Source organism: Homarus americanus, unplaced genomic scaffold (assembly GCF_018991925.1).
Source record: "Homarus americanus isolate GMGI-L3 unplaced genomic scaffold, GMGI_Hamer_2.0 scaffold54443, whole genome shotgun sequence".
Classification (NCBI taxonomy): domain Eukaryota; kingdom Metazoa; phylum Arthropoda; class Malacostraca; order Decapoda; family Nephropidae; genus Homarus; species Homarus americanus.
In genome coordinates, this window is record NW_024750852.1 from 3,595,788 (window position 1) to 3,621,042 (window position 25,255).

The window sequence follows — 25,255 nt, forward strand, 5'->3', positions numbered from 1 at the left end:
AAAAATACCCCTTTTGCTGTCGTTAATTAAAATACCCCCCCCCCCCACATGTGCTCTAGACGCCTCAAAGAGAGAAGACAGGCCTGGGGGAAAATCAGACTCCGCCATAAGTAAACAAACAAATGGCGACACGTCTTGTGACTGAGCTAAAGTTATAATCTTGAAAAATGACTATCTCGGTTATCCTTAATTTCCGGTGGAAATATCATAGAAGAAAAATGTCTTAGAATTATGTAAGCATTACGAGATATATATTGATAAGTGAAAAAAAGACCGGTGTGAAATTATAAATTCACCAAATTTATTAAACGTAAACCTTTGAAATTAAGATCAAGTAAAGTTCTTTGTATCACTGAACAGTTCCATATTGTATAGTTGTCTGTCATCACTGCCTGAACTGCCCCACCATTCAACTTAGTCTTCTGACCTGGTAAGTCCTTCACGTTATAGTTTCTAAGGTAAGGTTAATATATCTCACTGAGCAGGTAGCTAATTATGACTAATGGTTATATTTGCTGCATAATGTCGACAGGCCTCACTTTAATGGACTCCGATCCAGGAGTGTGCTGGCAATTTCTTAACAATTGGTTGTGATTAAGGTCGAAATTCAGATGGTGGTGACCGTGGCGCGACCCATTAAACTATAGGGGGTTGGGGATAGCTGGGTCCAGGAAGCCAACTCATATTAGACTTTCAGAAGAACATTTTGAAACATTTGGACAAAAATTATTTCACATAATTCTAATATGTTTGAAAGTTTGTGTTGTGCTGGAAGTGGGCGACGTTTGGCTGGTGGTTTAATCTTCGTCATGCACAAGTGTTATTTATCTTTGACATTTGGAAACAGACTTGGTCTTCATTTTGAGTGCAAGTTATTAAAATGAAGTATTTTTAAGGTATATTTACTGTATTTTGCTAGAAATGGTAAACTGGACGAAATAATTACGGATCGTGTGGGTGTTGGCAGAGCTAATTGTTCTGGAAAGTATTGCAGAAGCTTCCTGTGAAAACATTGCAGGAAATAAGGATGCCAAATTTCAGAGGATTTATTTAAAATGTAAAGTTCTTGTGGAGCAAAAATATAACTGTTAGCTTTTATGTGTCTAGGTGATTCTGTGATATATCAGTATAACTTGTTTTAATCCTAATAGGTTATAATCTTAATAGGTACCAATCCTAATCCAAATTGGTTCTAGTACTACTGGGTCCCAATTTTAATAGGCTCTGATCCTAATAGCATCCAATCCCTAAATCCTAGTCTTAATGTAACCCAGTCCTAATGGACGTCACCCCTAATTGGCCCTAATCCTGGTAATAAGTTGGGATTAGATTTGTTCCACTTGGGGTTAGGGCGGGCCTATAGCTGCCTCTTGTCGCGTTGATGGTGCCGTGTTAATCAACGAGAGAGCAACAAACGACGTAATTACGATAGAATTTGCCGCCTCCACTTTCCAGCGTGATGCTGGTAGCCAAGGAGTTTGAGTCACAGTCGAGGCGCAGTGAGCTGTCAACCTTCTCGCTACGACAGTTTGTGAGGGGCAGAGGTCGTCCCTGCACTACCTCGGCACACACACTCTGTTGCCACGAGTCTGTCCAGGGAGGGAAAATAATAATATTCAGAGCTGCTTCACTCACTTCTCAAGCCTTCAACACTGACGAGTCAACATTCACAAATGACATACAAGTTAAGACAGGACGTATGCATCTTCCCCTTGTGCTGTGCTGTGGTCACGTATACTGTATATATCAGAGACAGGGTGGGATAGGAGGGATGTACAGTCACTCAAAAAACTATACAAAATTATTATGAAAAATGTGACACAACGGAAGAAGGATTTTGACGACCCTACCGAGACAACAGGACGCCGAGTGTTCATTCTGGCATTCATCGATCACCCCAAGTACAGATAATTGATTGAGTGACTGTTCCTTCCCTTCGTTTATATATGTCTAATGACAAATTCCTCTTCGTAAACTGTATAAGCTAAGGTGAGACAAGTCATGACTTACTTGAACTCCAGACGAAGCCGACGACGATGGCGTTCTGTGGGCAGGTCTCCTCCTTCTGTAACTTGTTGCTGTTGATGATGGTGTTGGAGGTGAGGGCGTTATCATACTCCCGGTGCTCTATGCTGGTCACGATACCGAGAGCGTTCATTGTGATCCTCTTCACCGCGCAGTACCCCAGGGGCTTACACAGTATGGCTATTGAAGAAGAGATTGTCACTCTAACCATCTTAATCATTTACGTCATCACATACATACCAAAAATCTCCTCCTCACCACACTCACCAGGTTAGGTTAATGTGAAGTCAAACTAATTTCTGAAAATGTTACGTTAATGTTAAGACGCATAAACTTAGAGGATATGAATCGTGTGTGTGTGTGTGTGTGTGTGTGTGTGTGTCATTAATAAATGTATAAATATATTGATCCATAGTTTGTGTCCCCACCTTGGTTACTCTGGGCGATGGTCGTGGCTTCGGGTGCAGCCGTGGCTTCGGGTGTGGCCGTGGTTTCGGGTGTGGCCGTGGTCTCAGATGCGGCCGTGGTTTCAGGTGCAGCCGTGGTTCATGTGGCCGTGGTTTCGGGTGTGGCCGTGGTCTGTGCAGCCGTGGTTTCGTGCAGGTGGCTTCAGCGGCCGTGGTTTCGGGTGCAGCCGTGGCTTCGGGTGTGGCCGTGGTCTCGGGTGCGGCCGTGGTTTCGGGTGCAGCCGTGGCTTCAGGTGTGGCCCGGGTGTGGTGGCTTCGGGTGTGGCCGTGGTTTCGGGTGGCCGTGGCTTCGGGTGTGGCCGTGGTCTCGGGTGCGGCCGTGGTTTCGGGTGCAGCCGTGGCTTCAGGTGTGGCCGTGGTTGCGGGTGTGGCCATGGCTTCGGGTGTGGCCGTGGTTTCGGGAGTGGCCGTGGCTTCGGGTGTGGCGACGTACACTGTAAAACAAACAATTTACAATGTGTCTTACGGTTGGTGGTAGACTAGAAGTGTTGGTGTGTGACTCGCTCGGTGCCGTGGTGTTAGTGGTCCCTCTCCATGATGTGGACGCGTTTACCAGGGTGGCGAGCACAGCTGTTATTGTGTAGAGAAGAGGTGAGTTTTGTTCAGGTTAAGATAGGCTTATAATGATATAGGTTATTGGACACACACTGCGCGCAGCTCTGGACACTTTTAAGGATGTGGGCGACAACTAGTGATATTTATATCCTCCCAAGTGGTCCTACTATCGTCAGTACATTTACAACACTTTTCTTATGCGAGTTAAAAATACATACCGGTAATGTTTAGGTTAGGTTACATAAATGTACCCACCGGACTGGTCCAGACAGCCTCTCAAGCAGTATTAAGTCACGTTAGGTCACTGCAACACCCCGGACTGACCTGCAGTGTAACAGGCGAAGTCTTGGTTGAGGTCAGGTACGGAGAGCGTCTGGAGGAGTTCACAGGTGACCCCAAGTTGACCTTTCACCTCCATCCCCGTCTGGAACCCCTTACAGTCATTGTCTGGAGGAGGAGAAGCTTGTGAGGCTGTGGTGGTAATTCTGCCGCCACCGCCACTACTGTTATCATCAACACTTACTATTTACATCACTGATATATAATACTACTATAAACGTTATTATTACGGCATTAACCAGATTATTTCCACAGTTGTTAATTTACTATTGTGGCAGATGATGGCGCAGAGGATGGGCGTGGCTGTGATGAGGGCGTAGTAAGTCTCCCCACACCGCCCACTGCCCATCTTGTGGTACACCTGCACACCGCCCATCACCAGTACGCCCACGCCTGCCCACACCCACACCACCCCTAGCCACTGGCCACAACGCCCCATCACCTCCTTGCTGTAGAGGGAAGTGTATCAACGGAACACTTAATATATACATGACAGTAACTTGTATGTATATCTTTTATTTAGACGATCATAATACATATACATGAATAGCTCCATACATAACCTAACTTGACCTACTTTAAGGGTGATATATATCTTAGGGGAGTAAAATATCTCTTAAATGACACCTCAAACTTTACCGTAAACGAATTATCGCTATTTGGCAAAAACGTTTGTTGGTGTTTAAAGATTAGTCGGCGATTATCAATATTTGCGCCGCGCCATTAATTTGTCTGTAGTAAAATTAATATTTGCTTTTGTATTATTCTCTGTATAAAGTGAATATATACCTATAAAATGTGATGAGAGTGGACGACACTGGCCGCTGTGACTCTTATGACCTGCAGTAATAATCTGAAGCCCCGCCTCATCCCTCCCTGATATTTATTGCCTTAATGACGTCACAAGCTCCTCCCACACAAGGAATATTATGGGTGACTATAAGTGTCAGTATAGATCAACTTTTGTTCACGTGTACATAGATATATAATGTCTTTCATAGGTTTAACATGTGTAATACTTGACATGATGATACAATATACTTGAAAGACTCTTGACAGTTATAGTGTGTTGGTCTACAGTGCTACTTGAAGTTCGTAGATGAACAGTTAATAGTTTACCATGAGCTGTTCTTGGTTGGTGTGCAGTGTGTGTTCGTTTAATGCTTAAGAATAACAGGAGCATATTTTATTCATGGTGTGTGTGTGTGTGTGAAGTTTAGATAAAAATACCATCGGTAAGTAAAGTTGATTGTATTATTTATTATACAAACACATTCTAGTGATGTAGCGGATAGAATAATAGTGATATCATTGTGGAGAGACATTGTGGTGAGCCTTCGTCAGTAGTGGTGGTTGATGAGTCTCCGTCAGTAGTGGTGGTTGATGAGTCTCCGTCAGTAGTGGTGGTTGATGAGCCTTCGTCAGTAGTGGTGGTTGATGAGCCTCCGTCAGTAGTGGTGGTTGATGAGCCTTCGTCAGTAGTGGTGGTTGATGAGCCTTCGTCAGTAGTGGTGGTTGATGAGCCTTCGTCAGTAGTGGTGGTTGATGAGCCTTCGTCAGTAGTGGTGGTTGATGAGCCTTCGTCAGTAGTGGTGGTTGATGAGTCTCCGTCAGTAGTGGTGGTTGATGAGCCTTCGTCAGTAGTGGTGGTTGATGAGCCTTCGTCAGTAGTGGTGGTTGATGAGCCTCCGTCAGTAGTGGTGGTTGATGAGCCTTCGTCAGTAGTGGTGGTTGATGAGCCTCCGTCAGTAGTGGTGGTTGATGAGCCTCCGTCAGTAGTGGTGGTTGATGAGCCTCCGTCAGTAGTGGTGGTTGATGAGCCTTCGTCAGTAGTGGTGGTTGATGAGCCTCCGTCAGTAGTGATGCGTCAAACTGTTTGTCTCATTAACACCCTTCACCTGAGTTCAGCACCGCCCCTCGCCTCATCAGTCACTTAACATAAATTTAACTTTTATTAACTTAATTTGCTGGTGATAATGCTCGTGAAATGTGCCTTCCATTCTGCGGTGTGAAATTAGTGTCATGGAAAAAATTGACAAGTTATATCCTGTACTGTAAACAAACTCTCGGATGGTCGAACACTTGTATGACCCCCGGTGCTCGGTAGGTCATGAGTGTACCGCAGCTTATATACCGTCACAGGTAACATAAACCTCTAAAGGGTAACTAAATAAAGGAGAATCCCTGAACAAAAACACACCGAGTGACGCCCACACTCTTCCTGTCGGGCCGTTATGCATATGTTATAAGTAATTACTATTGACCTCAGAAAATCACCTAATATCAAGTGCTCATAGCTTCAAAACGGCCTCAAAATGCCGGATGGGCTCGCTGTGCTTGCCATACTCCCCCACCCACAACTTCTTGGACCCGCCCCTGTTAGATTATTGGTTTAAAACTCAAGCCTCGTCCTATAATGTATAAAGAAAATAAATACCTAAACCTTCACCTCACTGGGTTTATCTCATAAGTTCTTAGTGTAACAATATTAATTGGTGAACCAAGAATATGATGATAGCTTTAATGTGTGTGTATGGGTAATATTCCTCTCATAATGCCGTTCGTTGATACACCCACAATATTTCATCTCATTATAATTTGGATTATTATTGTTTGTCTGGGTGAGAATATTAACCAAAGTCAATTATAATATCATTGGACAATTTATAATCAGAGACACAATGGTTAAATAAATCAAAATACAGCAATACAGTTGATGATCCAGTTTCCCCGTAATCAATAACATTAATACAGTATACGGTACAGTGTTGTGGGGATGACATTAATACAGTATACGGTACAGTGTTGTGGGGATGACATTAATACAGTATACGGTACAGTGTTGTGGGGATGACATTAATACAGTATACGGTACAGTGTTGTGGGGATGACATTAATACAGTATACGGTACAGTGTTGTGGGGATGACATTAATACAGTATACGGTACAGTGTTGTGGGGATGACATTAATACAGTATACTGTACAGTGTTGTGGGGATGACATTAATACAGTACGGTACAGTGTTGTGGGGATGACATTAATACAGTATACGGTACAGTGTTGTGATGTAACAGTATACGGTACAGTGTTGTGGGGATGACATTAATACAGTATACGGTACAGTGTTGTGGGGATGACATTAATACAGTATACGGTACAGTGATGATGACATTAATACAGTATACGGTACAGTGTTGTGGGGATGACATTAATACAGTATACGGTACAGTGTTGTGGGGATGACATTAATACAGTATACGGTACAGTGTTGTGGGGATGACATTAATACAGTATACCGTACAGTGTTGTGGGGATGACATTAATACAGTATACGGTACAGTGTTGTGGGGATGACATTAATACAAAACATTAATGACAAATACAATAATAGTGACATATACGACCCCTGTTAGCGTTATATTGTTAGGTACGGCAGTAGCCAACATAAGAACATTAGAAAATAAGGAGTCTGCAATAGGCCGGTTGACCTGTGCATGGCAGCTCCTGTCGAGAGTTACTACCACTCTCTATCATCCATGAATCTATCTAGCCTCTTTTTAAAACTTTCCAGAGTTCCAGCACTTATTACAAAGTTACTAAGCTTGTTCCACTCGTCCACCACCCTATTTGTGAACCAGTTCCTTCCTATCTCCCTCCTAAACCTAAACTTATCCACCTTAAATCCGTTGCTACGAGTCCTCTCCTGCCCGGATATTATAAGAACTTATCTATATCTCCTTTACTGATTCCTTTCACCCACTTAAATACTTCTATCATATCTCCCCGCACTCTTCGTCTTTCTTGGGAATGCATGTTTAGTTTCTTTAATCTATCTTGATATGGAAGGTTTCTAAGTCCCGGAATCATTCACGTTCGAGAAGTCCACGTTTGATGCTCACACATGACATCCACCATCCTACTCGCTACAACTTACATCTTGGAGCACCTTAGCTTTCGTCTTTACTCAAGACATCTTCAGAGGCAACTGAATTACAAGGACTGAGAGAGGCTTATGTACACAGGGTGACCTTACTAAACATGAGGTCAGGTCAAAAACATGACATTCACTAATCCACACACCATCACCACCACCGCAAACACACGAGGAGCTTATAAGAAAGGGCGACGTAACTAGTCATGTCAACTCAGGTCAAAAATATGGGACCCACTAATCATCTATCCTACATCTACCTCAAATGCTTTCAAAGCATTTTTAGCCTTGGGCCACTGTGATTTTATCAAGATTTATTTTATCCACATTTCCTTTGTGGATCTACATGACATACATACATATATACTAAAATGCTTAATAAATACCAAGGTGAATAAATACCAAAAAATGCTTTATAAACATCAAAATACCGATATTAATGATTGTGCTGTATATAACGTGCGCATCCTTCACCTGAGTAGACTGGAGCAGGTGTAGTTGTCGTCGTGGTGGTGGTAATGGTAGTCGTGCCTTCGGGTGTGGTGGTAGTCGGGACTTGGGATGAGCTGGGGTCGGGAGAAGAGTAGGAACTTGTGGTGGGTGTGGTGGTGACTTCCGACGATGACGTGCCGCCGTCAGACACTAGAACAATAGCTGTCTCTTACGGGCTGTGTCACCTTAGCAATCCTTCAGTGATACTCGAAAACTTAAAATGTAGGGGAATCACCTGAAGATTAGGCTCATCTCAGCTTATTTCACCTGATGATTAAACACCCTAGCCTAACCCCCACTAGGAAGAAAAGGGAAGGACTTAGGCTAAATAGGTTACCGTGCTAGGTCAGGTTAAGCTTGCTTAGGTCACTGCAACATCCCGGACTAACCTGCAGTGTAACAGGCGAAGTCTTGGTTGAGGTCAGGTACGGAGAGCGTCTGGAGGAGTTCACAGGTGACCCCAAGTTGACCTTTCACCTCCATCCCCGTCTGGAACCCCTTACAGTCATTGTCTGGAGGAGAAGCTTGTGAGGCTGTGGTGGTAATTCTGCCGCCACCGCCACTACTGTTATCATCAACACTTACTATTTACATCACTGATATATAATACTACTATAAACGTTATTATTACGGCATTAACCAGATTATTTCCACAGTTGTTAACTTACTATTGTGGCAGATGATGGCGCAGAGGATGGGCGTGGCTGTGATGAGAGCGTAGTAAGTCTCCCCACACCGCCCACTGCCCATCTTGCGGTACACCTGCACACCGCCCATCACCAGTACGCCCACGCCTGCCCACACCCACACCACCCCCAGCCACTGGCCACAACGCCCCATCACCTTGGCGCTGTAGAGACGGTAGGTACCATGAATTAGACAAGACATTGAAATCAGGCGAAAATTGTTACTCCACGTCTTCCTGTGTGTCTGTCTGTCCATGTGTGATAGTTACCAGTATATCCCTCCAGTGTGTAATGGATATATAACAGTAGAATATTACCAATGGTTGATTTAAAGCAGCGGTAGACAGCAGAGGGCGTCGACAGGTTGCGGGATCACGCTGACACACATCACAGTTCCCGCCTCCGGCATCTGAAGCTCCGGCCCCTCGACGCCTCAAGAACCCCTGGACATTTATTGCCCACGTGACGTCATTAAGCCCCGCCCACATTTTTAGGTAATGGAGGACATAATAGCAGAAGGATAAAGTATTTATACCAGTAATCCCTTATGTCGCTGTGTGTGTTGGTAGCATTTCTTGGGTGTCACCTTTTATGTTTCTTAACTCCAACACGGGTCGAAATCCACAAAGGCCTTTCCCCCTGGCAGCTCTATCACACTTGTATTGAAAGAACCTCCTGGTACTTTAGGCATCATGGTTAATGGGCCGTTCACCTCTTGCAGGAAACATTTAGCCTCACAGAAAGTCACTCATATATCCATCTCCCTTACTGTGAACCAAGACGCTCTGTAATGCTTAGTTCTCCTCGGCGTGAACGCACCATCATTCTGTCAACATGGACATAGTCATGGCCTCAGGGTGTGTGTTTGGTGATGTCAGGGTCTCTCTGCTGGTGTCAGTGACCGGTGACAAATAAAATAATATATTTTCAACAAATCCTCATTATTGTATTTCACCCTGACGCTGTTTGGTGTTCATCAGCATACCAGGGGAGTCAGGGCACATTATTCACGCCTTTCTTAACCAACACACACACTGACAGACTCTCAATCTGAATAACACAAATCACCGAGGAAAGTTGGCGGTAAACACGAGGCTACACAAGACTCGCTTCAATAATGTCTCTCATGGTGTTAAAAATGATTTGTCACTGGTTTTCGTTTATTATATTGGCTGTGTATTCTCCCTCCCTCCCTCCCTCCCTCCCTCCCTCCACTATTATGAGCCAAGGTCTTCTGCCATTCAGTGAGGCGCCACACTACCCCCTTGTGTCCTTGCTTCAATACATACTCCCTCACTCACTGTATCCTCTCCTCTACCCCCACATTACCCTCCCCAACTGCCCCCACCCTCCCCTCCCCTTACATTCATCGCGACGAAGCTTAGTTAGTTGTAGCGTCACATTATTTACATTTACTTTAAGTCGAATCGGTTTATCAGACTGGTTACTGCTTTACTAGTCTCTGTGTCTTGTGTCTGGACAGCAATTAAAAGCATCTTGGTTAGGTTGTGAGATTCGCACTCGTTCCCAATCGTTGTCTGGGTGGCTCTGAAGTGGTGCACACACACACACACACACACACACACAGCAGGTGGTTTATTAGCAGTAGAGGCAGCTGGGCAGGACGGGAGGAGGAGGAAGGTGACCTTGGCATCAGTTTGCAATCTTCCCCTCACCCATTCCTCTCTCTACCCCTCCTCCCTATCCCACCCCTCCTACCCCTTCCCTATTACAGCAGTAACCCGTGTGTGTGTGAGACTCGCCTCGTGTGTTGGTGGAGGAGCAGCTCGTTGGCGCAGAAGGACACTTAAGTTGTCGCCCGAACATGTTCCCCTGACGGACCCTCAGCGTGTTCAAGATCTCTGCATACATATATACATACATACACATATATTTACATATTGTACATACATACGTACATACATACATACTGTACATACATATATACATACATAAATACATACATACTGTACATGCATACTGTACATACATGCATCCATACTGTACATACATGCATACATACATACATACATACATACATACATACATACATACATACATACATACATAGAAAATTCGTAGATACGGTAATTGTTTCAACATGATCATAGACTGCTTTAGGTTAGGTTAAGTTGGTTAGGTTAGGTTGGATAATCTTCTTGTAAAATAAGCTGGGATGTCGAATCTTCAGTTAATACAAATTTTCTCATCAAGGGATTAGGTTAGGTTGGCACTTCTTGCGTCAGGCACTACTGCATCAACTACGCAGTGGCTGGTTCTTATAACATACAACGCTACTGATCTAACTGTTAACAAACTAAGACAATAATGATTCAATTTATCCGTGTTTACTGTGGCAAGATTATTACTCTCTCTCTCTCTCTCTCTCTCTCTCTCTCTCTCTCTCTCTCTCTCTCTCTCCCTTCAGGGGCGGACAGAGAGAGTTGTTCTGGATATCTTCACTCTTATTAGATAGTTGAGGGTGGTGGGGCAGGGAGGGAGGAGGTAGAGAAAGGTTGAGAGGTGAGGGTGAGAGGTAGACAACTGGGCTTCCTTGGACTTCACGTTACAGTTATAGCGGTATGACGATGAGTTCAGTGCCTTTGTTGTTGTTTGTTTGTTTGTTGGGTCCTGATGTCCGAGGGTGGGTCTTGGGCCTCGTGGTGGGTGGGTCATGGGCCTCGTGGTGGGTGGGTCATGGGTGCTTGGGTCCTTCTTGGGTAGACATCATTCAGTACCCAGAGGTGAACGTTCCAGTGTTATGTACAGGAAGTGTGTCTGGTGCGGCGGCGGGGTGACACTGCCCTTGGAGAACTGTTATACACACACACACACGTTGCTGGACTTGTCTCTTTCAATTTTATTGTTATGACCGCGTGTGAAAACCTTCGTTCACATTCCTTCATAAATAAACTGACTTTGCCAGTTTCCTCCGGCCAAGGTGTGTGTGTGTGTGTAATAATAATAATAATTATTATTATTAACGGTTTATTGAAAGAACATGGCAGCCGGAAGGCTGAAAATATACAGCTACATAATTGGGGAATGGGTCTCTTGGTTTACAAATACTATACAAGTAACATACATAACATGGCCGACCATTGAATTGGTCTTTAATAGGCTGTGTAGAGGTAGTTGGTGGACAGAAGACCAGGGTAGCGACGCATGAGCCACCTCCCCCCCTCCGTCCCACCGGCAGCAGTTAAAGAATGAGGATTTTGTCCCTCTGAGAAGGACAACCAGTAAATCAGTCAGGAGTGCATGGCGGCCACAAGATCTACTACGCAGCCAAATATGTTGACTCGTGAGTGAACGATGGGTGAAGACCTTGACAAACCTGACAGCAACAGGTGTGAGCCGGGGAGCTGACTTGGTAGGTGCGTTATCCATCACTATGAATGTCTCTTCTTGCTCTCCGCTGTCGCAAACCCAGCCCGCTTTGACCACAGCCTACTTTAACCACAGCCTAATTTAACCACGGCCTCCTCAGCAGTGCAGCTTGTGGACCAAATCTCGGTTATCCTTGTGTTATGGTGTGTGATGATGGTGTTGGTAACGGATGTGATTAAGATGTGTTGGTGCAGCATCACTTGTGTGTGTGTGCTGCGTCACCCACTGAATGACTCCCCAGACACACACCAGCTGCCTCATAACCCCAACTTAAATCTGGTTCCTGATTTTCAATCTTTCACACATTGTTGTTGTTATCCCGTAGGTGATGGTGGTGAAGCCAAAACACACTCGGGTTTTAAAGCCATTCAGATCTTCATTCACCTGGTACATTAATCGTAACATAATCAGGTGTGTTAGTAGTGCGGCTAAGTGTGTGCGACATTAACGGTAGTGTGATAAAGGGTGACGTTATCGTGGTGGTGATGTGTAGTGACCTTGATCCACCAGCTCTCCTTGACACTGTTTACATATTCATGATTTCTTTAGCAGATCATCGACGCCACTGTTGAGGCAGCTGGCTTTTATCAGCTGTAATCACTGTCAGTAGTTCTCGTCTTGTTTAATCCCCAAATGTGTGTTGTTACCTAACTTGTGTCATCTTGTACACCTCCCTCCACCTACTACTACTGTATATTCCCTTTCCAAATGTCACGCGAAGGCGAATTACTCAGTGCTTTACTCTGTTTATTTATTTTGCTTCTCTTGCATGGTTGTCCGGACAATATCTCAGGCACTTTTGACCAATAAAGCTGAAATTTGGACACAATAGTGAGTTAGTGACCAAGTACCTTAGTAATACACTGGCGACTGTATCAGGGAAGGTGATACACGGAGGAAAATATTTACTCCAAAGAAAATGTCTTCGTCTTTATTGACAGTTTAACAAAGTAAACAAATGGTGAAGATATCCTGTGAGCGTAACATAAACAATAATACTAAAGAAAACGTTATATATATACGGTAGAGATATTATATAGTTTTATATTTATATTGTCTAATAATAGTACTTTATACACATGTACAGTCTCCTTCACTAGTGCGTTTACAGGGGGGGGGTCGTCAGGTTTTATGCAGTGGCAGCGCCGCTGTGTTTGTTTACATTCGACGGAAGGAAACCGTAATAGTATGGAATCAAATTACAATAATATTAAAACAAATATCTCAAAGATAATGATTTGTGTACTGTTTATATGCCGAGCCTCTGTAAACGCACCAGTGAAGGGGACTGTACCTTATATACTGTATATAATGCACAAAGGTTATAAGCTAAATTATATTATCACTTGAGTTTATATCATTAAATAAAACTAACCTAGAACCACAGTAGTAAATCTTTAACAGTTTGAGCTCATAATTATGTCAATCATAATGCAAATGAAACTTTCGTAAGACAAACTAGCATAGAGACGAAGCCAGTGAGAGGTGACAGCGAGAGGCCACACTTGATGCTTCTCACACTCACCAAACATTAACCACACACATGTAATAAGTAGCTGGAATCTGCATCAACTCTGACAGGAATTTTACATAAACGACAAGTGACAGATGAAGGTTCCACGATATCCAGTTATCAATCTGTTTATCTATTCAAGCTTTATATTTATTGGAGTTTCTAATTAGATGTCAGATTATCATTCACTTTTGTTATTTCTATCAATTTATTGCTTTATATACACTGTTTATCTCTGTTTATCTCTTTGACACTGTTTGTATTAGTTTCATTCACTATTTTGGTTTTTTATCTTAATTGTGAGTTCATTATTTTGTTTACTTGCTTGTCAGAAATTCACTCACTTATCTGCTTTTGTTTCTTCACATGGATCAGAATATTCACAGGCACATAACACTCCCACAAGATGTTCTCACAGCTTAACATCCAACACAGATACGTTCATAACTTATAAATAAACCTTTGGTAGAGTTTTATTTCTTTCTCGTCAGATCAAACTCAGTGACCCAGCAGCACGGATTAAGGTACTCATCTGAAACCTTGATTTGTGTGTTCCTAAATTATTGCTAAGGGAATTTTGTGTTTGTTTGTTAAATGATAGTTTCGTCCTTAACTGATGCTAAAGTGAACGTTTCTCTTTAATGTATTGACTTTTAGTATTATTTTGTACCCTAAAAGAACGTATCTAGTTAAAGTTTCAATTTAATTTTGATACCATATTATTTTTGTGTATTTTACCTGAAGGCTGCAGTAATGGGATCCGTTTTCTCATCTCCACACGAAACTCTTAAGACTATGGAACTTAAATAAGAAACTGGTATTGTATTTGCGTTCTAATTAGGGGAAAGATAATGTTAAAGGCTATACAGTCGAGTCTCTGTAAATTAGACGCCATGTTGATCTGTTTGTCTTGATAGCTTCATGGAAGCAATTACTGTACACGTGTGTTCGTATTTCTTCATACATAAAGGGGGAGTTTAGTTAATGTTGTTGAAGTCTCTTTTAGAAGCAGAGTCTTGTAACTACATTATTGGAACCTTGTCGTAGTGGTGGTCATAGTTACACTACTACTATTACTGCTACCAACATTATTATTACTTACCACTTCTACGACTACTTACTTGCTACTTTCTACTACTATCACTTACTAACTACTACTACTACTACTACCAACACTACCTCTACGACTACATACTCGCTACTACTACTACTACTACTATTCAAATCTATCATACTCATCATTCTGATCATTGCAGGAGGAAGTAGAGGATGAACCGATAATGTTAGAGGAGGAGGAAGGACAGAGCCGAGGCAGGCGTTTGAAGGTGAGGACACGATGCTTCACCAGAATAAGCATCACCAAACTCATCACCACCACTATCACCACCAGCGTTGACACCACTGCCGAGCCTACCGATGACCCGCCACTGGTGTTACTGTTGCCTCCCGTCTGTTGGCTACCGTTGCCGCCTGTAACTTTCTGTTGGTCATCCTGTAACGCGATAAAATCTTGCTTATATACGTAGATGGACAGGTAGACGGATAATATACAAGCCTACATACAGTCTTGACTTTTGCTTGAGTTGGGTCATAGAAAATAAACACATTAATAATATAGGAGGAAATGAATCGGTAGAGGGTGTAAGGTAAGCGCAGGGAGAGACAGGTAGGCAAGTGAGAGGGAACTGCAGAAAGTGACAGAGTGAGAGAAAGTGACAGAAAGGTATAGAAAGTGATAGTGAGAGAAAGTGACAGAAAGGTATAGAAAGTGACAGTGAGAGAAAGTGACAGTAAGGTATAGAAAGTGACAGAGTGAGAGAAAGTGACAGAAAGGTATAGAAAGTGACAGTTTGGTAGTCTAAACCATCAATCTATCTCACCTGGGTTTCTGTGTCTCACCTGCAGTGGGGAAAAGTTGGCACAGAGTTCGTGGCCGCAGGAGGTGGCAGCGAAGAAGACAGCGATGGCCTCCTGCACCGCCTCCGCCCTCCCGCGACACCTCATGTTGTTCTTCTCTGCATTGGCGTTACAGGCTCCCACGGACAACTGGATCCAGCTGGTGTTGACGAAGTAAGTGTTAGAGTCTCTCTCTCTCTCTCTCTCTCTCTCTCTCTCTCTCTCTCTCTCTCTCTCTCTCTCGTATAACATCATTCATCAGTCACTTCCATAAACTTTAGGCCAGGTGACTAACTCCTGGAGACTGACTGACTTGAGTGACTAACCCAGGTAACTGACTGTCTGACTGGTCCAGGTGAACTGACTGTTTGACTGACCCAGATAACTGACTGTCTGACTGACCCAGGTAACTGACTGTCTGACTGGTCCAGGTGACCTGACTGTCTGACTGGTCCAGGTGAATTGACTGTTTGACTGACCCAGGTGAACTTACTTGCACTCGAATCTGTCAAGCTTGGTGGTGAGGAGGTCGCTGACGTGTGTCACGTTGACCTCGTCCTCCACACACCTGATGAACTTCTTGAACTTCCAGCAGTTGGAACTCTCGAGCAGGTCTGGAACACGTACAGTAAGGGAGGTGTTAGGTGAATCATTTGGGAGATTGAGGTGAATCACAATTATAATCTTGGTCTGTCAAAAGGAACTGGCCGTTGTCTGGTAAAATTTAAATTAGCCTACCACTCTACACCACCACACTACCACTCTACACCACCACACTACCACTCTACACCACCACACTACCAGTCTACAGCACCACACTACCAGTCTACAGCACCACACTACCAGTCTACACCACCACACTACCAGTCTACCACCACCACACTACCAGTCTACCACCACCACACTACCACTCTACACCACCACACCACCAATCTACACCACCACACTACCAGTCTACCACCACCACACTACCAGTCTACACCACCACACTACCACTCTACACCACCACTCTACACCACCACACTACCAGTCTACCACCACTACCCAACCACCACCACCTCACGCACCGGTGATAATGGTGAGGTCGTCAGTGTCGCAGAAGTTACGGTGGACGGCCCTCAGCCCCTTGAGCCAGATGTCGAACGTGTCTCTGCCTTCCTTCACTGAGCACCCAGTGTCTATGATGTCCGCCGTGCAGTTTAGCGCGTCTTCCATCCCCCTGAGAGAGACAAAACACCACAACTAGAGACTATTGGACTTATAATTTCTATCTTGTCGAGGAAAAAACGTTTATTTTATTTATTTATTTATTTTTATATTTATTTATTTATGTTTATATTTATTTATTTATTTATTTTTATATTTATTTATCTATTTATTATTAGAACATAAGAACATAAGAAAATAAGGAGTCTGCAATAGGCCGGTTGGCCTGTGCATGGCAGCTCATGTCGAGGGTTACTACCACTCCTTTTGAAACTTTCCAGCGTTCCAGCACTTAGTACAAAGTTGCTAAGCTTGTTCCACTCGTCCACCACCCTATTTGTGAACCAGTTCCTTCCTATCTCCCTCCTAAACCTAAACTTATCCAACTTAAATCCGTTGCTCCGAGTCCTATCCTGCTCGGATATTATAAGAACTTTATCTATATCCCCTTTATTGATTCCTTTCACCCACTTAAATACTTCTATCATATCTCCCCGCACTCTTCGTCTTTCTAGGGAATGCAAGTTTAGTTTCTTTAATCTATCCTGATATGGAAGGTTTCTAAGTCCAGGAATCATTTTCGTCATTCTTCGCTGCACCGACTCTAGTGAATTGATATCCATTTTATAATAAGGGCACCAGAACTGAACCGCATAATCGAGGTGCGGCCTGACTAGCTCAAGATATAGTTGCAATATGACCTCTGCACCCTTGTTACTTACACTTCTAGATATAAAACCCAATACACTGTTTGCCTTATTTCGAACATTAATGCACTGTTTTCTAGGCCGTAGGTCCGGGCTTACTAGTACCCCTAGGTCTCTTTCACAAGTCGACTTCTCTAGGTTGATGTTGTTAAGGCTGTATACATTATAAGTATTTGTTCTTCCAATATTAAGTACGCTGCACTTGCTGGTGTTGAATTTCATTTGCCATTTTTCAGACCACCCCTGCAGTTTATTTAGATCCTCCTGTAATGCATTTGCATCCTGCCCTGAATTAATCTGCCGCCCTATTTTGGTGTCATCCGCAAACTTGCTTATGTCACTGCTGATCCCAGTATCTAGATCGTTTATGTAGATTATGACCCCTGGGGAACCCCACTGGTTACACGACCCCACCCGGAGTTTAGTTCGAGGAGCCGTCCAACCTCCTGGGAAAAGAATTGGTGCTAGTCTCTGAGACGCCTGTAGTTTATGGCCCTGTATTATTATTGGAACTGTGTGTGTGTGTGTGTGTGTGTGTGTGTGTGTGTGTGTGTGTGTGTGTGTGCCTTTCGAACATGAGGTAAACAGTTGTTCCCCTCAACACAGATACTCACTCACAAAAGTCGCGAGGATCCCTATAAGTACAGTTACGGTTGACGGGAGTGTCGACGTAACAGAGAAGGTTCTCCTGGACGTCATTGAAGCACCTGTCGGCGACCTTGGGAGAACACTCGTCCTCGTCCTCCCCCTCCTCGTTGTAGTCCCCGGTAGAGTTGGTCAAGTCCTCCGCACAGAACACAGGCAGGTGACCTTAAAGAGACGTTGGCACTCATTAATGTGATTAGTGTATTGGGGGGTTTATTACCTTCTGTATGGCCATTAAAGCATAGCCAGTGGTTCTCCCGTGGCCCCCAGTTCCTAGTTAGTCACTTCACCACTACCACACACCACTCCACCACTACCACACACTACTCCACCACTACCACATAAGAACACTCACCAATAACACCCAGTAGCAGCAGTGTAGTGATCACCATCCTCCTCGTAGTGGTGAACATGGTGATCGTCGAGAGAGAACTTAGCACCATAGACAGTCACTCACACAGACACAAGGACATGAGACTGATGAAAATGATGACCCCAGACTAGAACTGGTGTACTCTACAGGAAGCGTACACGCACACACACACACACACACACACACACACACACACACACACACACACACACACACACCCAAACCACGTTACCACACCAGCTAGCTTGAGATTATTTTAAGTGAATTATTATTAAAGGGTTTAATAATGGTTTAATATATCCGGTTTAATATAATCTATACAGTAGAGGGGTGGATCGTTATGAGTGGTGGTTGAGCGGTGTTAACGACACAGTGCGGGTATAATTGGGTGTTTGAGGTAACTACTGGTAAGGTGGGTTCAGTACAAGTGTTGAGTTTGACCTGATAAGGGAGAGAGAGGTTGGTTGATGCTCCCTAGCTCCCTCTTGCATGGATGTCACGTGGAATATTACGATGTGACACCCATGCAACCACTGTACCTCTACCACCACTGTACCACCACTGTACCACCACTGTACCTCTACCACCACTGTACCACCACTGTACCTCTACCACCACTGTACCTCTACCACCACTGTACCACCACTGTACCACCACTGTAAGTCTACCACACCACTGTACCTCTACCACCACTGTACCTCTACCACTACTGTACCTCTACCACCACTGTACCACCACTGTACCTCTACCACCACTGTACCTCTACCACCACTGTACCTCTACCACCACTGTACCACCACTGTACCTCTACCACCACTGTACCATTGTCACCATTACTGCTACAAACATACCCTTATCAGACTGACATGTACGGGTGATAAGTGTGTGTGTGTGTGTGTGTGTAAAGCAAGCGAAGGAGAGACCGTTGGCAGTCATTACAAGGGTAGAGAGAGAGAGAGAGAGAGAGAGAGAGGTCATCTAGTGTGCACTCCGCCCTTATGAACAACTCTGGGTAAATTTGTCTCACTTTCACTCTTACTTCACCTACACACTTACGAAGGCTTCACACTCTGGACCTTGAAGATGATTATTATGTACAGGTATTGTTAAGAGTGTTTATATACCTGTAAATTATTGCACTATCCATGACCAAGAACCTGAAGGTGTGATCTACAGTAGACTCCAACTGAAAGGAACCTAACCTAACCCAAACCAAACCTAACCTAACCCAACACCTTTTGTACTATCAACAAATCGAATAACTTTAAATTGTTTATGTATGTATGTATGTATGTATGTATGTATGTATGTATGTCTCTCACACGCGACTCAGTAATACACCGTGGAACACCCGGCATCTAGAATGTAAACAAACACATGATTTTATCTGGTGTGATGGAAAAGATTCTATTAACATTTCTTGGCTTATTTTTTGTTCACAAGATAACACTTTATACTGTGATGTACTGTGATAAAATAGCTTGGCCCGCCAGTCCTTTATTATATACCACAGATACGAGAGATAAGTCGAATTATTTTATTGTTGCTGATAAGAGACCGACGTTTGAAGATCTTATTCACGATATTCCACAGTCCAGGATATGAGATTATTGGAGTCTTAGGAGTGGGTTAGCTGCATCACGGAACATTTACATCACTACCAGAACAAGTTTATCAACTGTTCATTATTCACTCTCTAACTTGGGATAGAGTCAATTGTTTATTGTATATTGTCAACCAAACAGACGACGAGCAACTTAACAAGACCTTCTCCCGCCGTCAACACTCACTAACAAGAGGCGTCCAGCGAGTTGTGTGATGGTAAGGTCGAGGGCCACAAGACGCGACGAACCAGTGGACCTTGAAGGGAGATAGTTAGAGGTGTTGATCTGACCCAACTGTCTGACTTTATCCGTGTAACGCTGGTCAGTTGGTGGAGCAGGACTCTCCTGGGTGGTGAGTCAGGCCATAAGGTCAACGAGGATACACATCATCGTCAACATAAGCGTCCAGTTGTTGACCTTTACTCAACAAGTCAAAGAACTGGTTGATGTGATGGAAGACCTGAGCGAGGACAGAGAGGACCTGTTCTATCAACACATCATTGACCAGGTGTGGTGGCTGTACAGTAGTTCCCAAGACTCAGAAAACTGCCCACGACCACATCAACGCGACGCCTCCTTCACTCGGGGCTGCTGGCCGAGAACCTCCATTTATTATCAATTAAAGAAAAATTTCCTGCCATTGTTCCCTCTGCCGCCTGTTAGTGCACAGTCTTTGAATAAGGATTATGCTTCGTTCTCGCGTCTCAGTATCGCCTTTCACACATTGTCGTGGTTTCTTGAAGCATGAGGACCCGCAAGTATCTCCTGATGGCGGTCTACGTCTCCAGAAAAAGTCTTATCCCTTGAAGTGTCTCGGAAACTATGATGCCTTCTGCCTCAACCTTACATGACTACATCAAAGGCCTGGTAGGGTGGACACAGTGTAGGACATTTATTATTTAGAATAGTATGGGAGCACACAGCTGGGGGGAGCAACGTGGACAACTCGGACAGAAGGTATAAGGACAACAGCTTCTTCGGGTCGACGAAAAGAAGTCAGAGCTCTTTACCTGTGTGGGAAGGTATTACACAGACTACTGTAGCTTTGACCAACACAACCTCAGCGTACACTGTATCCATGTGCCGTTGCTGCGAAGAAGGCCACAAAGTTACACGCAGGTCCATGAAGTAATTGTGAAGTGTACAGGTGTGTGTCCACTCCACCATACTGATACTAATACATGCCCACCATGATGACTCTGAGTAAACCTTGATATGATATTGATATTGTGATAACGTCTGGTGTGCCATGACAACTGGTCAATACAGCTATACCACTTGATATTGAACTTAACTCATTTTGATTCTCGATAAACTTTAACACGTTGACTAGATCACCACCGTGTCCACTGAGCGAGTTGGTGAACATCTTGAGGGTGTGGGGACGCATTCATTTAAAACTGAGGTAATGTTTGTGTTTGAGAGAGAATGATGTGAACCTCTCTCTCTCTCTCTCTCTCTCTCTCTCTCTCTCTCTCTCTCTCTCATCCTCCCTCCCTCTCTCATCCTCCCTCCCTCTCTCATCCTCCTTCCCCCTCTCTCCCACTCTCCCTCCTCCTCCATCTCCCTTCCTCTCCCACTCTACCTCCCTCTCTCTCCTCTCTCCCTCCTACTTCCTCCACCTCCTCCCTCTCTCCTCTCTCCCTCCACTCTCCCTCTCTCTCCCCTCTCCCCCCTCTCACTCTCCCACTCCACGCGTCAGACAGGGGCACCTGGAGTGGGGTCCTCAGAACCGCCGCGTCACCACTACTTCGTGGACTCTGGCTTAACCGATCGTTTTGTTCACTGTTCGGTTTAGTTTACTTCCCAAATTATTTCGATCAGCTGTCAGGTCCTCGGTGCTAGTGATGGCGTAATTACCCCTCGCGAATCACCACCTAGACGCACATTGTTAGAGGAAGTAGTTGAGGGTAATTTTGTAAGTTAAGAGAGGTGATTGGTTCAGGTCTTCATAGTGGGTAGGAACTGTGGGAACTGCCCGACACCTGAGTGGGAATCCGGCTGTGAGTGATGGTGATGGTGGTAGTGGTGGTGGTGGTGGTGGTGGTGGTGGTGGCAGGTTACCCTCACAGTGAATTGGACTTTGGAAAAATTAACACAAAATAAACAAGAAACAGAGAGAGAGAGAGAGAGTTTATAAGGTCAGATAAGGATATTGAAAAATTATTCGTTCCTCGGGTGATATCTTTTGTGGTCGGTGAGATAAGAAGCCGCCTCTCACCCTACCACACCCGGGAGGATATCAGTAGTGGTGCTGTGGAAGTTAGTGCAGGTAACGACGGTGGTGAAGTGGTGACGGTAGTGGTGAAGTGGTGACGGTAGTGGTGAAGTGGTGACGGTACTGGTGAAGTGGTGACGGTAGTGGTGAAGTGGTGACGGTAGTGGTGAAGTGGTGACGGTAGTGATGAAGTGGTGACGGTAGTGGTGAAGTGGTTACGGTAGTGGTGAAGTGGTGACGGTAGTGGTGAAGTGGTGACGGTAGTGGTGTTAGTCAAGTAGTAACGCCTGGATATAGGGATGTGTGGGTGAGGATCCTGGTGAGCCACACACACACACACACACAGACACACACTCACACAGATACACACACACACACACACACACACACACACACACACAGACACGCCACATACACACACACACACACACACAGACACACACTCACAGACACATGCACACACACACACACACACAGACACACCTCACACTGATACACACACACAGACCACACACACAGACACGCACACAGACACGCACACAGACACACACACAGACACGCACATACACACACACACACACACACGCACACACAGACACACACTCACACAGATACACACAGGTCTCCATAGTCCAGGTGAGTGTTGTCCTCACTGTCAGGAAGACGATCACCTGAATGTTAGACACACTACCTTCTTATACTTAATGGTTAAACACCCTAATGCTGACCTAACCTAACCATATCTTAACCTAACACAAGATAATGCTAAAGTAACCTAACTCAACATAACACTAACCTAACCTAACTTAACCTATCGTAATATAACAACAAAACACTAACTTAACCTAACATAATTTAACACCTCACTTAACCTAACCTAATTAATTCACAGGTAACAATAATGTTTAATCAACAGGTGAGACACAGTATGGTGTTAAGGGGACCCGGAGACAGTATACAGTAGGTATAGGAATTATATAACTGCATCGTTACGGCGACCACTTGATATGATTAATGGCGCAGAGATAATGGTTTAGATTAGGTGATTAAGGTGAAAATACAGGTGTAAAATATACTAACTACTATTGATGTCATAATGGTCTAAAATATATACTGATGGTGACGTAATGGTGAGAAATGGTGACGTAATGGTGAGAAATGGTGACGTAATGGTGAGAAATGGTGACGTAATGGTGACATAATGGTGACGTAATGGTGACGTAATGGTGATAATAATTACTAATGGTGACAAATGATGGTGAAGGAGGGAGGGTGAGGCTGGTCCACTAAGGTCACTGTACTCCCTTAGAGCTGTCCAGGGAGAGGAATTTCCTGTAAGGGAGACTGTCTCTCGGTGATGACCCCGCCCACCTCCCTCCATGTTCAGGTGCTAAATGGGAGTAAACAATGATTTTTCCGTTTGTTGTTTTGTCCAGGCGATACCTGAGGTACTCTATGAGGTTGTGTGGACACAGTAGTGACCTTTGTTATGGTTTTACCTTTTTAGTATATTAGTTTTTGATTCATTAATAATTAAATTATAATTTCCAAAAGCGTAACACAAGTTTGTGCGTACGTAAGTCTGTTATGACTGAAGGATAAAATAACACTTGGGGAGAAGACGTGACATAGAGACGGTAGAGTCAGACTTCACTCACAATGATTAAAACTGACACAGTGAATTAAGTCTTCCTTGATAACTTATCTAGACGTCAACATTCACACTCTGTTAATTAGAGGAAGTGAGGAGGACCGGGGAGATAAATCTTGATAATGACAGTAATTAGAGAGGGAAGAACGAGGCCAAGAACACTCGAGGCAGTACAAGGGAGAGACTCGCAGCTCCACGACCCAAACCTTACCTTGTGTTGTAAGCCAGTGTCTGTCTGTCTGTCTGTCTGTCTGTCTGTCTACATTTCCTGGTTATTGCGGTAGTGCTGGTAGAGAGTTGGTGAAGGTATATAGGTACCGTGTGTGTGTGTGTGTGTGTGTGTGTGTGTGTGTCTGTCTGTGTGTGTTCTGTGTGTGTGTGTGTGTGTGTCTGTGTGTGTGTGTGTGTGTGTGTGTGTGTGTGTGTGTGTGTTTTAATGCCACTAGTCCATGAGACAGTGGAGGTGTTTGGTATATATGACGTCACTGTCACAAGGGTATTGAACAAATGTAGCTGACACGAGTGTGTGTCCCTCAGTGCGGAGGGTGGTGTAGCGTCGGGATACAGCTCAGTGATGCCCCACGTCTTAATTACAGGTAAGTTGAGGTGCTCCAGATATTATGCTGCCACTGTTTCATTAACTTTTTCTTCATCCAGTCAGACAAATATGAATATTATCATTGGTTAATTATTTTAATGTGTTGGTATTACTTCCGTTCAATAAAGAAAATAATAGTCCATTATCGTCACTGTCGTTCATTTAGTTTTAGATGAGTTTATTTATTATTGAGTGAGAAGAAAAGTATTGGGGTTATCTGGAGGATGAGTCTGTGTTAGTGTGAAGACCTTAGTCGCTGATACTCGTACCTACACCAACCACGTCACACGGAACCTCCAGCTGACGGGGAGAAACACCATCATATTCTCCTCGGGTTAGTGAACAACAGGTGACGCCCTCACAACCCACACCAACGACACATGAAGGACAATCACTCTTGAGTGAACACTTCTACCTGCTGCGATATTACCAATCAATATTTGTATGTGTTTGTAAATTGTAAGTGCACACACACACACACACACACACACACACACACACACACACACACACACACACACACACACACTATTATGACATCTTCAGAAACGGAGTCTTGCTTGGTTAGGTTAGGTTGAAGATCAAGCTTGTGGTAATAAACTGATGCTAAAATATTCTACTGAAGGTGAAAGTGGGTCCTTTAGGGTAGGTTTATCCTGTACGGGGTCAGGTTATGGTACACCTCACCTACACCCAATCCAGGAAGATGGTGTGTGGATGTTGTGGTTGAGATGTGAGGATGGGTGTGGATGTTGTGGTTGAGATGTGAGGATGGTATGTGGATGTTGTGGTTGAGATGTGAAGATGGTGTGTGGATGTTGTGGTTGAGATGTGAGGATGGTATGTGGATGTTGTGGTTGAGATGTGGAGATGGTATGTGGATGTTGTGGTTGAGATGTGAGGATGGTATGTGGATGTTGTGGTTGAGATGTGAGGATGGTATGTGGATGTTGTGGT

General features: G+C 44.1%; 3 protein-coding genes across 3 annotated transcripts in view; 1 reads left to right on the forward strand and 2 right to left on the reverse strand.

Annotated features, from left to right (window-relative positions):
• Positions 1-150: 150 nt before the first annotated feature.
• LOC121854417 (mucin-2-like) lies at positions 151-9,011 on the reverse strand. Its single transcript, XM_042349088.1, has 11 exons — positions 8,815-9,011; positions 8,480-8,661; positions 8,201-8,323; positions 7,794-7,961; positions 4,026-4,041; positions 3,654-3,835; positions 3,372-3,494; positions 2,634-2,926; positions 2,454-2,535; positions 2,011-2,205; positions 151-1,589 (listed from the first exon to the last, which is right to left on the reverse strand). The coding sequence occupies exons 2-11, from the start codon at positions 8,649-8,651 to the stop codon at positions 1,393-1,395; spliced, it is 1,551 nt and encodes a 516-aa protein (XP_042205022.1). The 5' UTR covers positions 8,652-8,661; positions 8,815-9,011; the 3' UTR covers positions 151-1,392.
• A 3,793-nt stretch (positions 9,012-12,804) lies between these two features.
• LOC121854359 lies at positions 12,805-18,351 on the reverse strand. The gene is made up of 6 exons (XM_042348982.1): positions 18,210-18,351; positions 17,824-18,019; positions 16,364-16,515; positions 15,790-15,910; positions 15,300-15,456; positions 12,805-14,892 (listed from the first exon to the last, which is right to left on the reverse strand). The coding sequence occupies exons 1-6, from the start codon at positions 18,295-18,297 to the stop codon at positions 14,617-14,619; spliced, it is 990 nt and encodes a 329-aa protein (XP_042204916.1). The 5' UTR covers positions 18,298-18,351; the 3' UTR covers positions 12,805-14,616.
• Positions 18,352-24,259: 5,908 nt separating this feature from the next.
• Positions 24,260-25,255, forward strand: part of LOC121854357 (cytosolic phospholipase A2-like) — a 52,998-nt gene continuing 52,002 nt past the window's right edge. Inside the window, exon 1 of the mRNA XM_042348979.1 lies at positions 24,260-24,296. Coding sequence (XP_042204913.1) covers positions 24,275-24,296 — 22 coding nt within the window. The 5' untranslated portion in view covers positions 24,260-24,274. The remainder of the gene's footprint in view (positions 24,297-25,255) is intronic.

Bases quoted from the DNA above. Each gene is read 5' to 3' on its own strand.
- LOC121854417 (XM_042349088.1), bottom strand. From the start codon at position 8,651: ATGGGGCGTTGTGGCCAGTGGCTGGGGGTGGTGTGGGTGTGGGCAGGC. The intron at 3,495-3,653 runs GTAAATTAACAA...CTCCTCCTCCAG, and splicing joins CGCCATCATCTGCCACAATA to ACAATGACTGTAAGGGGTTC. The intron at 2,927-3,371 runs GTCAGTCCGGGG...TTTGTTTTACAG, and splicing joins CTTCGCCTGTTACACTGCAG to TGTACGTCGCCACACCCGAA.
- LOC121854359 (XM_042348982.1), bottom strand. From the start codon at position 18,297: ATGGTGCTAAGTTCTCTCTCGACGATCACCATGTTCACCACTACGAGG. The intron at 15,457-15,789 runs GTAAGTTCACCT...CGTCAACACCAG, and splicing joins CTTGACAGATTCGAGTGCAA to CTGGATCCAGTTGTCCGTGG. The intron at 14,893-15,299 runs GTGAGACACAGA...ATCGCGTTACAG, and splicing joins CCAACTTTTCCCCACTGCAG to GATGACCAACAGAAAGTTAC.